At 41.0% G+C, this 17168-nt stretch overlaps 1 protein-coding gene across 1 annotated transcript in view; it reads right to left on the bottom strand.

Moving 5' to 3' along the window:
* PKP2 (plakophilin 2) overlaps positions 1-16722 on the bottom strand; it is a 46485-nt gene extending 29763 nt beyond the window's left edge. Inside the window, exons 1-4 of the mRNA XM_074582911.1 lie at positions 16419-16722; positions 8880-8992; positions 5958-6652; positions 356-494 (exon numbers count right to left, since the gene is read on the bottom strand). Coding sequence (XP_074439012.1) covers positions 356-494; positions 5958-6652; positions 8880-8992; positions 16419-16632 — 1161 coding nt within the window. The 5' untranslated portion in view covers positions 16633-16722. The remainder of the gene's footprint in view (positions 1-355; positions 495-5957; positions 6653-8879; positions 8993-16418) is intronic.
* Between the last annotated feature and the right edge of the window lie 446 nt (positions 16723-17168).

Raw genomic sequence — 17168 nt, 5'->3', positions numbered from 1 at the left:
AGTAAAGCACTTTGCCTGCCTGCAGGAGCTTGTGGGATCCTAATCAATGGGATTTTTTAAAAGTTGGTCATAAATATCTGTAATTACAGATGGTTTGGATGGATTCTTACCCTGTATTTCTATGTCTCCTATCACAAAATGCTAAAGACCAGATTTTTGCTTGCATAGACCAGTGCCATTCCATGGATTTAAAAGAATCTGCAGCAAAAAGCACCAGCATATTTCAGGGAAAATATTCAACAACAGCATCCTACAAGGTTTCTTGGAGTGTCTTTTTTTTTTTTTCATGTTGGCATACAGTATAGAAAGTAATTTGCTCTACCTGATTGTAACTGGCATAAAAATAATTACTTACTTTTCTTCTGGCATCTGCTTTCTGGAAGCACTCATGCTGTATGAAAGTCACTGCAGCAAGAATCCTAGGTGTGGACTGGGTATTTTCACTCCTCAGTATGCTCACTGCACGCTCCAGAGTCATCTCCCCTTCCGGGCTCCTTAAAAATATAGACAGAGGAAATATAGTGAAGCAAGACTGCAGAAAAATCACCGTTTAGCCTGTGAAATTTCTTTTAATATCAGGATTTGTGTACTTTTCAAGTAACTTTAGCTTTTATTAGAAAATTATTCCCTTTCCACTAACAGAAAATATTATAAAAGCTTTATACTTTTATATTAGATACCAATATTCTAGGCAAAGAGAAAATCATAAATGGAAGTGTTGCAACAATGAGAGGTTCTGGACAAAGCAAGCCACGCTTCAAGTTATCAAAACAAAATGAAAAGATAAGTGGATGAAAGATTAAGATCCAAAGAAGGCCATAACCAAATTAGAGTGTCTTTTACTTATCATGAAGATACCTTGATGTTTTTCTCAGTAATGCGATGATTGGTTTTTTATAATTGTTTTCATGCCTTTCTTTGGTTTCTCAGTCCCCAGACTACACACATGTAGGGGTCTGGACCTGCTTTTTTTCAAGCTTATAGAAGTTGATCTAGTTTGAAATAGATGGGTAAAGCCTTTTTTTCAGGTGGGACAAAATAAAAACACCACTCAGTAAATCAATTATGTCCATTGCCTGTGGTAGGACTAAAACTATGCGTGGCCATTTTGGTCCCAACTTCCAGGATGGTTGCTTGAATGATAATTGTGTGAGACAGCCATTTAAAAAATTGGAAAGAGAGGTCACTAGACCCATTTTTTCCTCAGTAAATGGAACATAAAACAATTCATGGCACAATCGGGTGCATTATCTCTGGGACAGGAAGTTATATTCCCCAGCCTTTTAATTCACTTTTTGTTTCAAATACTTTCCACCCAGGAAAAAAAAAGGATAAAACAAAACAGCAACAAAAAAGTGGACAAAATAATAAGAACTCTATGTTTTTTTAAAAACCAAATAATTTTGTAGAACCAGATTCCATGTTAGCCAGACAGGGATAAGAGAGGAGTTCTGTGAACCACAGTGAAACAAGTAGTCATTGGCAATAAATCCTTGCCTCAGAGCTACCGGCATCAGAATGGCTTACTTGATAATCATCTCAGTATGTGCATCTAAAATCAAAAATTTTGACAGCTCTGAGACTGTCTCAATAATGGACTGGCAGGAGTGAAGAAGCCTGGAAGTCCACGTTTGCCCAGAACGGGCTGCAGAGGCAGACAAACCAGGCAGAAATCAGGCAGATTTCTCAAAGTTTTCCAATGTATTGAAATCGGACTCTTTTCCCCAAAATACTTATGATGAACTCATGAGTTCTGAGAAAAAAGTGGTTTTTGTTGGAATTTGTCCCGTCAGCTACACTGTAAATCAACATTTGCTGCTTGCTTTTGCTATGGCGAAAGACAATTAGTATGGCTGCAAGGACAGCAAAAAAATGAAGAACAATTTTGATGCACCTGTTGCAAATGAAATTATACTCCCGTACCCTGGGGTTTCCACCTGCCTTTATATTTCCCTTTGGTATAAATCATGTTATTTCTTGCCTTCTCCCCTCCTCTGAATTAGTGTTTTGAGCAAATATGCTGCGTGTATAGATGCTGAGGCATGCTTGTGCAAGACAAAGATGAAATGACGGGGATGGCGTGTTGAGGATGTCAATGGAGAAGTTAAATCAAAGTGAAATTAGAACTATGGTTAATATCTCTAGCGCCCTGCGTTCTGTTCTGGCAATGCTTACAGCTCCCAGACTTTCAGAATTTGCTTCAGCCCAAATTTAAACAAAGTAGCTACTAAGTTACCCTAAGTTGCAAGTCTAAAGTACTGATCAGAAAACTATTTAAAGGTCTTGAACAATGAGTAATGGAAAAAAGACAGATCATATTTCTTCTTACTTTCTTCTAAGTCGAACAGCAAAACAGGCTTTTCAAGCTTGGGTTTTTGTCAGGTTTCTTAAATCAACAAGGATTTTTTGACCATGTTATGCATGTGTCCATGTGAGCATGCCTTGCTTGTTAGTCACTGCAATAACTTTGCAGCCCTTTAACCGAATTCACTCGCCTTCTATAAAGTGGTGGACATCTCCAATCTATGAAATTGGGAGTCATTTCAGTGACCAACAGCAGAGAAGTACTCTGTCCGTGCACTTTCCAAGGTCAAGATTGCTGCGTGAGCTGATCCCTCATGGGACACCAGAGAACCTACGTGGGAACCCAGCCTCAGGATGCCGAGGATGTCCCAGAGCAGTAGAGGTCCATCAGCAGCCGCTGCCAGGCTGAGATAAACGCATATACCGCCAGAGGCCAAATTTCTAAGTGCTGGGTGTGTAGATCTGCACTGAGACTGAGAGCAGCCTGCCATTCACCGGATTTGATGCAATGATTCCATCCTACCCTCAAAACATTTACAGGCAAACTTAATAGCCAGGTGGCTGATTAGCCTGTGTAATGACAACAAACAAACGGACATTCAGGCAATGGTGTTTAAGCAGAACAATGCTTTGACAGGTTCTGACTTCACGTTAATTGCCAGAATATAACATTTTTGAGATATATACAGTATGTTGTCTAATCATTTTGTGACAGCTCTCAGCACATTTAGAGGTCAGATGCTGCAAGCAGCTGTTTCTCAGACAGCTTCAGGTTGAATCTCTTTCTCTCCTAAGCCCTTAATATGAGGATGATTTTAACTGCTTCACTTTACCAGAAGATACAGAGATAGCATCTCATACTCTGATTTTTCACCTTTGATTTCATAGCATGGGCTAATTCTTCTACAGGAAGTCTGAAAATGCTTTTATATACCTTTCAAATATCATACACAGTTAGTCCACTACTTCTCTTTAACATTACACAACTATTTTACACCCTCTTAATCAATCTTGGAAAGACCAAAATTATGATTTATATACAAAGGGACAGATGTCTGGAAAAATCAAATTACTCAGAAAACAGGTGTGTCTTTTCCCTCCCTCCCCCTTCCATTATTAAGGGAGCAACAGGTAAGGGAGCAATGTATCAGATAATGCAACCTTAAAAACAAAGAAAATGGGAAATAGCAAGAAATGTGAAAGTCTCTACTAACTTCTTAAACTGAGAAGTTTTGACAGAAGAAATTATTGAACAACTAGGGGAATGATCTGAAACATCTCTGATTTGACAGCAGTGTATAACCCAAAGCAAAATGCCATCTGTTACATTTCAAACACTACAGTAAATTGCAGTAGTGAGATATGGATGAACCAGAATGTAATACAACCGAAGTAGGACTTCTGCACCAAGCCCTTCCAGCGACAAGAATTACAAGGGGAGTTATTAAATCTGTATTTTAGATGTCTGAAAACAGTAATAATGTATATGGATATCATACACATTGTAGTACATAACCATATGTAACAAATAACTGACTTCAGTCTGCTAAAATGGCTATTGTTTCTTCCTCGTCATTTAAGACTCTAGTGGCGCACATCTCTTGTTGAATTGTATCTTACATGCTGCTTTTCACCATGCTCTTCACTAACATATTTTACAGAGACTTTTTTAAACTTTGGGTAGAACAGAGAGACCCTCACTCCTCTAAAAACCTAGCTATGAAACTAAAGTAGAACCTCAGATATTTGAAAATCCAAACAAGATATATACAAGTAAATTAAATAGCCAGAAGTACTGAGAAAAACAAAATCTGTACACATCTGCAAAAGGAACTTTAGAAGCTTTCACAGCACTTCCAATTGTTTTCCTCTGTAATTTCCAGCAAAAACTGAGCTTAAAAACTGGCATTTAAGGAATTAAGCTGTCAAAAAGATTTCCATTAGGTCACAAATCTTCCACCTGGAGTTCAGCATGGTCTCAAGCAAACCACTTGCACAATGACTGAACATAGATGTTTACATCTGCAGCTTTGAAAAACACTTTGGTTGATGTTTGTGCAGGCAGCCAACCAGACTCTAGTGTCTGCACCTGCGAAAGAAGAACCAAAATTGCTCCAACACAAAATTAAATATCAAAATTGCTGGTTGTGGCTCAGAAACACACACAAGAATGTGCTTAAAGTAAATGATTAAGTCAATGGGACATATGCCTGTTTGGAAATTGTATTACTGGGAAACAAAGTCCTCCCAGGTACCTATTTTTAACACCACTATTCCAAATTCTTTAGCTTTTCGTGAGCTCTCAGATGTTTTTTTCTGGACTCACTTGCTGTAAAGACTGAATACTTAAGAGTCACATCATTCATACCAGATCTCTTAACCCCTGCATCACCCAGAGGTGAAAATTTCAATCCAGATCAGATGTGGGCACAAGACCGTATGTCTGTGTAAATCTAGTCCTACCGCAAAACATGTAGTTGACAACAGAAAATGCCTGACCTGTACATAGCAGTGACATCAGATGATGCCTCATCTCACACAGCAGCAAATTTAGAAAAAGAAAGGTGGCCTTCAGAAAAATGAAATTAACGGCTACCCAGTTATGAAAAAGGAGACATTTCTTAATAACACTGTTATAAATTACACCATGATTAACTTACATAAGAAACCTCGGGATCCTATTTGGATTACGAAACAACACCACAAACCGCAGTAAACAGTGCAAGTAACCATCTCCTGTTTACCAAGTGGTTTGTTCTGGAGCTCTGGAAACAATCAGAATTTTCTAAAATGAAAAAAATATTCACTCCTGAGGGGAATTTTAATACTGATAAATTTTCTCTTTTGAAAATGGGACCGATTTTAGACATTCTGAAATCTTCTCTGGAAGGGAATTTCAGGGGAAAAAGAAGCAATTTTGAAAAAAGAGCCCAAATGCTTCTAAGATGTTAAACAATTTTCCTGAAGTCTAGGGGTAGCTTTGGGAATTTCTGCCATGGAGCTAACAGGGCTTCAGATTAAGATAGCATCCTCAGAGCATGTAGGATCTCACGGCAGTGAGAAGTGCTGGGGTCCTGAGATTCAGAGCAGTTCATATTTGTTCTAGGGATGGATGGTGCTACAGAGCTAAGAGAAATTTCTGCCTGTGTTTCAACTGAAGTTTATAAAAGCTTTTTTAGTTTATAAAAACTAAAAACCACGAAGGATTTTTAACTGGAAACTGTCAATCTGCCAAAAGCTGCTTCACTGGTAGATTTCTGATCTATTCTTGTGAGAACTGGTGCTGAAATCATGCGGCCTCTTCTGAGCAAAAAATTTGGCAACACATTACTGTGTATTGTGAATTAGGTTGTAAATTACTCAGTGACTAGTTCATGTCTCCTTATAGAATTCCTTAACTCCTGGCAAAAGGGTGTCCCAAGCCTGAGCAGCAGGTGTGGACCCTGCAGTGTGTACATTCATGTACATTTCTTCTCCCTTTTCTCTGTTGCTTTTTAAAAGCAAACCTACTTTCGGCATCCTCTGCACTGACACTTCATACACTGTGTTGGCTGCCGAACCATAAGCTGTTAGTTTAGTTTCTCTTTTTAAACAAAGAGGTTCCTTTCAGCTGTGACACCCCAGAACCAAAGCAGGTCCTGCATTGTCCTTACCCTAGCTGAGATCCATTGATGGTGACTTGTTCGCTCTGCAGGAAACAATTTCTCCCTGCTGCTGCCATAGCAGCTGTCAATGGCATCCTCTTCCCGTCTGTTTCTGCAGCGACACTGGTTACTGAAGCTGGCTGGGAAGCTTCCCTCCTGGTCTGCGTGCTTCTGAAAGTAGTTTGGTACCAGTTGGACCTTAAAGATTGCCTGTTTTGAGACCCCAAACGGGAAGCAACTGGTGATCTCACTTGTCCCATCGCACTGCCCGAGGCCAGGTAGTTCTCTTTTTCCAAAAGGTTGGTCATACTGCGACTGTTGCCTGCTTGATGGTACAGAGGTACAGTGGGGCTGGGGTAGGCACCATCAAGGAGGGCATCATTAACAGTCTCCATGTGGGATTGTCTTTTAAAAGAGCGTCCTCTGTTCACTGAATCACGAAGAGTGTAACCAACAATCTCAGACCGAGCATATCTTGGTGGGACAGTCCCGCTGGGTCTCCTGCTATCTCCATGCCTCATGGAGAATCCAGTTGAAATCCCTCTGTCATAGTGAAAATCATTGGACACATACGCCAATCTTTCAGGACCTCGTTGGGGTGAAACCTCTAGTCTCTTCAGAGGTTGTCTTTGACCTCTCTCTTCTACTGTCTTGTAAGTAATCCTCGTCCCCCAGCCATTTGTATAAGAGGATGGTGAGGCGACCTGTTCCAGGTGCATGAAAGAACAGGAGTCACAGTAAGATCACAGCATTTAGGATTAATAGCAAAGAAACCAAACCAAAAAAGTAAAGATAAAAATTCTAAGGTCTGCTATCAGAATCAGAAAACAAAATGTGAACATCACCAAAATTGTGTATTAAATGGGATTCTGCAACATTTCTTTGTATCTGCCTAACGAAGGCAGGAAGAAATATGGTCTAAACGTTAGGAAACAAAGTCTAAGCATCTAGTCTTCTGTCATAAACTCAAAATAGGTGCGTAAGTCAATTACGCCTGGTACTGAACAGTCTGCTTATTGACGGAGATTTTCGTTTCAGTTTGAAAATCCTTCAATATTAACACTCACATCTGCTACTAAAATTAAATTCAAGGCTGACCAATAGATAGAAGAAAATTAATATCAGACATAAAAATAATATACTAAAGTGTCTGCATATTAACCTTATTAATATAAGGTTATTTAGCCCTCCTGTTCATTTTGTGGTAGTGGTAAAAAGAGGGCTTTTTACTTTATCTAGTAAAAAGAGATAGCACCTTCCCTGTTTGCCTAACCTCTTAAAAATGAAGGAGATTACATGCCATTCCAAGGAAACTAAAATGACCATCTCACCATCTCAATGGTTTCCCTAATTCTACAGTTGCAATTTAAGATGACTTTTCTTTTCCTGTCCCTAACGGGCACAGAGAGTAATGGATCATCATCTCGTTTTATAATTTTCTCTTTTCTAAACTCAAACCCACTTCCTTCAACCCTTCTTTGTGTCTTCAAGATTCTTACTGTTTAGGTGCTATCTGGGGCCTCTCCAATTTTTCTACCTTTTTCTTAAGCTCTAAATTGCACATCATACTCTATTCAAGACCTTCCAGAACTAAATCAACCTGGGAAACTATCTGGCCTTGAAATAAAGGAGTCATGGCCCAATTTTTTTTTAAATCCGTAAATATAGTGGAATCCAGCCATAAATGAAAGCCCCTTATATTCTACTTCCATGTTGTATTAAAGTTTTGTAATATTAACGGCATTTTTTAAGGTAAACTGAGAATCTTATACAAGTTATTAACTGAAGGCACAGTGCTTAGCAGTGCCTTAGGCACTTAGGCACAGTGGACAGACTGAAATCCCTTAATTTCACTGTTGAGGAGTTACTGAGGGTGATAATCAACTCACAAACGGAGTAAAGGTTGCTGAATCTAGCAGGCTGAGGCAAAGATCATTGGATATAACTCTTTATTCTACAGAAGCTTTGCAAGGATATCTTTATCTTTTGTTTGGGCATAAGGAAATTCATGCTTTTGTGAAATACTAGATCTTGTGGCTTTTTCTGTCTTTCACACAGGACAAATAGTCTCTCTCGCCTTTTTTGTTTTTTTTTTTTTTTTTTAAATAATATTTTTTTTTCTCCTGCCTGGAAAACTGCAGTATTTTCTTGTGGTTCCTATATCACCTCCAGTTTTCCTCTTGTGGCTCTCTTCTAGAAAGAGGAGATTCACATCAAATATTAAGGACTGGATAATAGGCGAGAACAGAGGACAGGAGGACAGAGAAGGAAACGTATTTAAGTAAATGGTTCTAACTCTACCCATACAGAGCCAGAGCTGCTTCATTAACTGGCCAGCATCTGGGCTATTTCCTTTAATGAGAATAAGCCATTCTTGAGTAATCTAAAATTAAGAAAGATTTGTCCCCTACTTATACAGCTATCTATTAAATAAATATTTGTGTTCCCAAGCTGAATCAGCTTCACCTGGACTTCCTCTAGCAAACTCCAACTGTTCAGCTGGGTAAGTGTGGCATCTGGCCACTTTGGGCTACCAATGTGCTGATGGACCAGCTGCCTGGTGGGACGGATAAAGATCTGACCTGTCACAGCCTTTGCCTTAGTGGAGTGTTAATACCGTTTTTCATTTTCTACCCTGATGGTAGAAAATGGTAGAAAACTGGTATTCAAAATCAATAGGATTGCAGAAAGCCTGTCTGTACAACTCGGTTTAATTTAGCCATTGGGCTCAGAAGACACCAGAAGAGGGAAAAACATTAACAAATCTCAGTTGTGAAAACTTCCTTTTCTAGAAATCAGGCTTTAAAAAGCAAACAAGGGAGTAAGCAAACTTTGAAACACCATCTATGTGCTACTATTTGTGTTAACAAAATGGATAAACTATGCATGTGATATAACATTGATTTTTATGCATTGTCGTCTTTTCCTCACCTGGTTTGACTGATAATAAGAGAAACCATAGGGGGTTCTTGGTACAAAATCATTTTCAGTAATTCCCATGTTATAGACACGCTCTGGAACGCTGGATGCACGGTGCAAACTCCCTGTAACGAAAGACTAATATTAGTAAGATTTTAACAAAACATGATATTGTTATAAAGGTTGATTTACAATACTAGGGAAATGCCACTAATATATATAAGCTGAAAATCAGATCGGTAAATGATGGAGAGAGGTTTGCATGCAGTGTATCACATTCAAAACATGGCGAAGCAAAGCTTTCTGAGGACAAAAGCCATTTTTTCAGTTTCCTATTTATTTTACTTAAGACATATTTTTAACTTTTAGGAGTCTTGTTGTTCATGTAGCTATTTAATGAAAAATGTTTTAACATAGCAACCTGATATTTTAAGTATTCCAGATAATGACAGACTATTAAGTACTGAGAAAAGGTATCACCGAACAGCTGCTAACACTTATTTTCTACTGTAACCACTTTGAATATATATGTATGGTTTACATTAGAGGCTGACTATAACATGCACAGTATACAATAAATTAAAATATTGCAGCTGTAGATTGTAGATGAGAAACATGGGTTGATGCATATACCTCTGTTACTGTGCACCCTACAGATGGAATTTTCACAATGTAGCACTGTAAATAAATAGCCTACACTGAGTATAAACTGTTTATTTCATAGTTGCCTACCTCAACTGCTGATGTTTCTTCTCCCTTAGGTGCTAGTTTAATGATAATATATTGGAGCAAGTAATGCTTCACTAACCTCAGTGCTTCACCCAAAGAGCATGAAAAGTCCACAAACAGATTCCACGGCTTATGGAGGCACGTGGCATATGATGCTGTAAAGTAGGGTTTTTTAATGACACTTCAAATCTGCGCCTGAAAGGTTCACTGATCTTACAAATAACGTAGATCTACACTGTATCTGCTCTGATTCTTTTTTTTCCATGACCCAGCTTTGAAAATAAAACAGTGCATTGTGATTAATTCTTTCATTATAACGGTATTCTTCTTTTAGTTAAAAACAAACCAACCAAAAACTTTAGTGTGTTTCTTTTTCACTGATACAATGCATTTTCAAAGACAAAGTGCTTCTATGAATAATTTTTTTTAAAGCAACAGTTACTGCTGAAATAATTATTCATGAGATTCCCATGTTGCTATCAGAATATGCATATAGGAATATAAATAACACAGGTTATAACACAGACAGGTTTAAGGAGGTGAAACAGAAGTTGAAAGCAAGATATATCTCAAATCAGTCATAAATGGGGCCAGTGCGTGCTGCAGAAGTTTAGGCTGAACAGATAACAGTGGTCACTAAAGAAGCTAACTGGCCGTGAATTTTCAAAATAGCAGGTATTACCTGAGATACTACATACAGAAAAGAAGTCTAAAGAACCAATCATTAACTTGGTCAAACTGATGAAGTCTCGATTTGTAAAAATCATAGGAGTCATATGCCCATGGGAATTCGGGTGCCCAAACCATCCAGGCAAGAGCCCGCTGGGATTTTTGAAGCAGCTGGTGTATGGGTGCTAAGCAGCTGAGGTTTTCAGTTGGTGCAGTTGGGGTCCAGGCTTCATTAGGGGCACGTGGGTACCTCTAGGAACTTCAGGACTCCTGTATCCTTGATCCTTAGTGTCTGTAGTTAGTAAAGGGCTTGGCAACAACGAAAATAAACAAGAGACTCATGTAACAAGAGAAAATTATGAATGATTCTCACTAGCACGTAGCTACCTGGATAAGTCCAAACTTGTGTATAGCACAATACAATACAATAGCAGACTGCAATAACTTGAGGCCCAGTTCAATCATACTTTGCAGATATTTTGCTTATTTAATCATACTTTCCAATTCTTTCATTTTGGCCACGCGAGACAGATTTAAACACATATCAGGTGATTTGTTAAGACACATTCACATTCACGGTAACGTTGCATCATGAGAGCGGAATGATGCAGCTTGGTCAAACTCATGATTTGGATTGTAATAATTCCTTCGTGACATTACAAGGTTACCATAGCCCAAGGGTTACCCAAGTACATGAGGATGCAGTAAAGGGAAACTGTTGTTTTATACTGCAAAAAAACCCTGCCAATGTACACCGACATCCAAAATCTACAAATCCATATAAATGTCTCGTTTGTGTGATATAATTCCCATATCAATGTACAGTGTCAGGTGCCCAATAAGACTCCATCTTAGCCTATTGCCTGTGCCTGCTTTTTAAAGATTCACTTTATTCACTGCTGCTTATTAAAGTACTTTCATATAGTGGGGCTTTAAATATACATACATACACATTTCTGTTTCTCTATAGTTAGCATTTTTTGTACAGTTTACTTAGTGAGAAATTACTCTCAGTTATTTATCTATGTAGGGCATAAAGGTCCTTTGAGCAAGTAATATGTGCATGTTTTAGGTAACTCCCTGTCTTTACAAAAAAAAAAAGAGGACAAAATAACAAGGCTGTCCATTAACTAGTTGGAGATAAACTACATATCTAACAGTTCTCTCTTTGCAAAAGCAAAATATAGTCAACCAGAAATTGCAACACTCAGTTATCTTCAAGTAGTCCTCTTTTTTTTAACCTTCAGTCTCCCTGTGAAACTATCCATCAGTAATTATTTTTCTCTTTCAGAGATAAACACAATATATGTTAGGTTATGGAATTTCACTTTGCACTTACAGTATCTCTTGCTTGCTCTTACCACATAAGTAAATGATTTTGCTAGCATTTTACCTGTAGATCTATTAGGTTGACATAAAATTTATATTTATTTACTGTGTCCTGTTCATTTGTGCCAAAAAGCCAGTGTGTCAAAGGAAAAAGTGGTAACTAAAATGTTGTCTTTCCATCAGTTATGAGATGCAGAATAGGTGATCTGATCAAAACTCGCCTCTCTCAGTGAGGCTCCATTCAGTTTATTTTTATCTTACTACAAAAATCTACATGTTTTTCACACCTTTCAGATTTGCCCAGTATTACATTAAACAAAAATCATTATGCAGTTCTTACACACTCAGTGCACTGGTAAAAAAAAAAAAAAGAAAAAGAAAGAAAGAAAGAAAAGCCATTTTTTAAATTTTATTTTATTTTATATTATGGGTTCATTTACATTAGGATTAATATCTTCTAACTGTGAGACTTGGTGTTTTACGTCTCACAAAAACACTCTCTCCAGAAAATATGCACACGATTCAGTTACTCATACACAGGGGACAAACGCTATTTGAGAAGCCACAGGATACCACACTTGATTTCCAGCAGCCGGTCAAGAAAAGGATGGGTTTCCTGCAGGCCCTGCATCATGTCTGTCAACCCATGAGGGTATTTTGGAAAACTCAGGCATCTCAGACAGCGGCAGACACCCATGTGTGGGCAATTGAGTGGAACCATTTATCACAGTCTCCCCTCTCCCCTGTCAGTACGAACTGAAGCAGCTCAGAAACGCTTTGGATGCCATCAGTGGAGGAGGAAAACTAAATCCCTTCGCTCTTCTCCATGCCTAAAATAAAAGCTGTACAAAAATCACCTCATATCGCAACAATCATGACAAAATTTTGAGATCTGACAAAATAATTACACTGTCAGGAGGGAGACGGTACAGATAACGGGAAAAAATCCCATCTGTCTTCATAGATGCTCCTCTTGAGCCGCCTTTGCTCCCCTGGACGTGACAGGTCCAACATCTCCAAAGGCCAGCAATCACTGCCCATGGCTGCAGAGAGATCAATCGCCTGTTTGCTTGGCTTTCAAAAATAATAATGACAAGAGGCATCTCTAAGACATATGATATATGAGAAAGACAATTACTCTCCATTAAGGAGTTAGGTGTATGGAATTCCCCTTAAACCACGTACAGTGTTAACTCTCAGTTGTGTCTTTTTCAACGCTTTTGTATTTGGTTGCCACCAAAGCCAAATTTTGGTTTAAACCCCCCACTGCAGGCATCAACGTAGCTGTTCTCTGTACGCAGAAGTCTATTAAGGACTGTGATATTTTCATGCACCCTGAGTGCCCACCTACTAAGTATTCATTGTCCACTCTTGCTCAGGGCAGGTGGGTGATTATATCCACAACAGAGACTCCTAAGTGTTCCTGGACTGTCATCTTTTAATCCTTTTTTATACTCCACCACTCCACCAGTCCACGATGGACTGAGATGCTGACATTTAAGAATGGCATATCAAAACCTTCACTGAATCACTTCATCTAGAGATCAAAGAGCCTTCTTTTTGATCATGCGCCTTCATCACTCTGCCAGTACATGCCTGGTCCCAAAGGAGTTTTTCTAATGTTTTTTACTTTGTACTGGTCAGTACATTTACCCAAGTGCTCAAATTTAAGAAAGTTTCTTCTGGCTCAGGAAGCAGAGGTGAAGAATTTAATGAAACCAAGAAAAAGTGGAACTCACTAACAAGGAATTTTTTTCTACTTCCCTTTCCCACCATGACATAAACAGAAAATCACTACGAAGCAGTTAAAATGGTTAGAATTCTGCAAAATAGAAGGCGGAGGATAGAAAACCCCCGCAAACCCCTAAAAGCAAGTTTAACAAAAAATACTACTAAGAATTTTGGAAATAAATAAATGTGAAGAATAAATAAGGCTCGGACTGTAACCGCCTTGTATCTGATGCTGTTGATTTGGAAATCACATAAGTTTTAATTCTGCTTTTTATAAACACATTGTGTTTATAAAACCCTGTGTTAGAGACACAGACAGAAGTTCATCAGGCCGTTCGCTTTTGTATGATATATTACTCAGTTCTGCCCTCTTTTTTTACAGGGGAACTGATAAGGATGTACAGGATGTAGTAGACTCTAGCCCAGGGATTATACTAAAGAAACAGAAAAACCACAAATGAATTTAAAAAGCCAATCAAAATCCAAACGGAACAAGATCAGAGGCAAGTGGACTCATAAACAGAATAAAGTTTAATAGAATCCTCAAGTATACATAAAATAATAAATACTGTTGCATCATATGCACGCTGAAAAACACCAGTCATTAAGGTATACGGTTCTGAATGCCGTTTTTCTTTGATAAGGGTGAACTACCTGCCATTTCATTTCCACCTTTAAATAGCATTCAGAAACCTGATATGGCTGCTTTATTTGTTCAAAATTTTTCAGGGCAGCGTAATCTTTAATTTACAAAGGTTCAGCAAAGGATGAACTGGAAAAGTTGCAGCTGTTGTTAAACTACTGCTTGAAAAACTGTTAAGAATGTTTGACAAACTCTTGAAAGGAGCTGGGGCAGTACATGACTTCAGTGATCCGGCAGCTGCTGTAATCCTCAAATCTGAGGATGGCCTGAATTTCTATTGTTAAAAAGAAGAAGAAATACACCCTCAAAAAAGAGGGGGGCAGGGGAAGGGAAGGGCATAAACCAACAAACAATATGGGGGTAGAAGGCAAAAATATGTTTTTCCATTTAAAGGTAATGTGGAAGGCTAAGCAACCACCTTTAATTTGAAACCTTAAGGAGAAATTTTGCTGCCTGCCAGAGTACTTCTTGCAGCTTCATAGCTTCCAGTTCCAGTAGAAAACGGGCGCGCACAGATGATACTGGGTAAGACCTTTGCTACCACTGATTTTTCATACCCGGTGGTTATGTGCTTGGCTAATTTTAGGCCTGTATGTGAATACTCTGGTTAGGTATGTGCTAAGTACCTTGCTGAACAGGGTCTGAAATAATCCTACAGATAGGACAATTATATCACAGGGGTGTGCTCCTGCTCCTTCTAAATCTTTGTATCATCTTCCCTGCAACAGCAACGATATGGGACCCTTGGTGAATGTACCTAGAAAACTGTTATAATTCAGAGAAAGTGAGGTTTTTGCATGTAAAACAGTGCAATTTTTTTAAAAAGCACCCTACATAGAAGAATTCAAATGTTTCTCAAAGCATAGTCAAATTTTGAGCCAGTCTATGACGAAAGCACATTGGGATACACACGTATATATACATATATTTTTCCTGAAAGTCAACATGTTAAATACCTGATAGGCATTTGATTCACATTATAGATATTTGAGAGATAGATAGGCTGTCATGTGCAAATATTATACATGCATATATGACATATATATAAACACATGTATAAATATATGGAACACATTCCAGTTCCATTTATTTTTTTCTGAGTTTTGTAGTGGGACTAAAAAGTATACGGTGAGTTAGGCACAAAAATACATTTGAAAGAAGAAAAGTTCATTTTATGCACGAACAATGCATGTAACAGACATGACATTTGCCACTCCTGACCCTGAAATTTTAAAGTTTTGGTGTCTCGGAAATCAAAAGGGCTCAAATACCTGACCTTTAGAAAAACAAAGCAAACCAAGACAACTGTCCCCAAATCCATCAGGTCTGTTTAATACATTCCAGAGAAGCTAAGATGAGTTAGAAGGACGGGAGCTTTGTCTTCACAGTGTTTTATGCATGGCATAAGAGACAAGATCTCAGGTTCATGACACCATCTCATTTATTAACTACTGCTTAAAAAGCTTTTCCCAGGCTCTCTACTGAGAGAAAAAGAAATCAAGTTGCTCGAAAAGTGTTTAGAAACATTATTAAAATGAGAGCTGCCAAGCTAAGGACTTGCATGTGTAGCTGCACAGCTGTGTATACCTGTTTATGCGATGTGTGTACTTAACTTTTTTGAGCAGAGTATGTCTGTGTCTGCATTGTATGCATTTTTGCCACGAGGTGTTTTTTAGATGGAAGCCAAATGAAATACAAGGAAACATTCCTCTGCCTGACAAGATAGACGAGTGCAGTACAATTATAACTTTGAAGACCTTTGGCTCACAGTTTTTTTGCAAACAAAAGGTGACAGCTTCTTTAAGGGCAGCCGAGCGACAGGGTATATACCCTGTAAGGCAGTCATATCTTCCTATTTAAAAACAGGATTGAAGTTTTCATGGTAAGGGTTGCTTTTTTTTTAATTTACTTATTTACGAAACCCCTGGAGCAGCTTGCCTTTAGCCCTCAGCACCTCACAAAGTCACCCTGTGGGTGCCTGCGGCTGCAGTCGGACCCACGTTGGGGCAAAAGGCACAACTGTGTGGACCTTCCTGATGGATCCAGCCTTCCGGCTGTACGGTCTCAGAAGCAAGGATTGACGGAGGTCAGTATGTACCACGCACGTCAAAGAACAGGGCAGACGAACGGACAGCGGCCCCCACCACTCACCCAAGTTACGGCGCTTAGGAAGGAGAAACTTCTGACCCACTTGGGTGGGGAAAAGAGCACGGGAAGAGGCAACAGAGACACGATTTTCCGTCAAACCCGCTAAAAGGCAGTGACCCGAGCGGCCCCGCACCTCCCAGGGCCGGGGAAGCCGCGGAAGGCGGCTGCGGCCGCCCGGGGCCAGCTCGGGACTCACGCCGGGTGTCACCCCGGGGCCGCCGCCGCCCCGGGAGTCCCTTCCCGTGTTTCTGCCGCCGCCGAAACCGCCACCGTCAGCCGGAGATCGTGGCCGGGACACTCACCGTTGTGCAGCGAGCCCCGGCTCTTCCTGGCCAGCGTCTGCTGGACCTGCCGATGGATCCGCAGCGCCTTCTCCTCCCCGGCCCGGTCTCCCGAGAGCTTGAGCCTGGCCTCGGAGGGCAGCGCCAGGCTGGAGCTGTCCAGCTCCCCCAGGATCTGCTGGCCCAGCACGGTGCGGATGTAGCCCTGCTCGCCGGCGGGGCCGCGGCCGGCCATGGGCGCAGCCGAGCGCCGCTCCGCTCCGCGCACGGGAACCTGTTGCGCCGCCGCCGCCTCCCCCTCCCCAGCGCCGCGGCTCAGCCGCTGAGGGACGGCCCGGGACGGGCCGCGCCCAGCGCCGCCCGGGGCTCTGCCCCGCCCGCCGCGCAGGTGCCAGGCACGGCCCGCGCCCCCGCCCCGCTCCGCCCGCCCCGGCCTCCCGGGGCCGGGCGGGGCCGGGCCGGGCCGGGCCGACCCCTCCCCTCCCCGCTCTTCCCGTCCCCTCCTCTTCCTTCCCTTCCCGCCAGGATGAAGGGCCCGGCGCAGCAGCCCGGCCCGGCCCGGCCCAGCCCTCGCTAGCGGGGAGCGGCCGCCGCCTCAGGCAGCCGCCGCCCGACCCCGTCCTCCCCGGCGGCTCGCCGGGGCCTCCCGGGGCAGCAGGGGCTGGGCGGCCGGTGCGGGACCCCCGGAGGGGAGCTGTGCCGCTTTGTCCCGCAGCCGGCGGGAGAGCGGGTTCCTGTGGCACACATACCCCCCCCCCCGCGGGAACGAAC

Source organism: Larus michahellis, chromosome 1 (genome assembly GCF_964199755.1).
Source record: "Larus michahellis chromosome 1, bLarMic1.1, whole genome shotgun sequence".
Classification (NCBI taxonomy): domain Eukaryota; kingdom Metazoa; phylum Chordata; class Aves; order Charadriiformes; family Laridae; genus Larus; species Larus michahellis.
The sequence above is the reverse complement of the archived record's forward strand: the minus strand, read 5'-3'. Positions and strand labels throughout refer to the sequence as shown.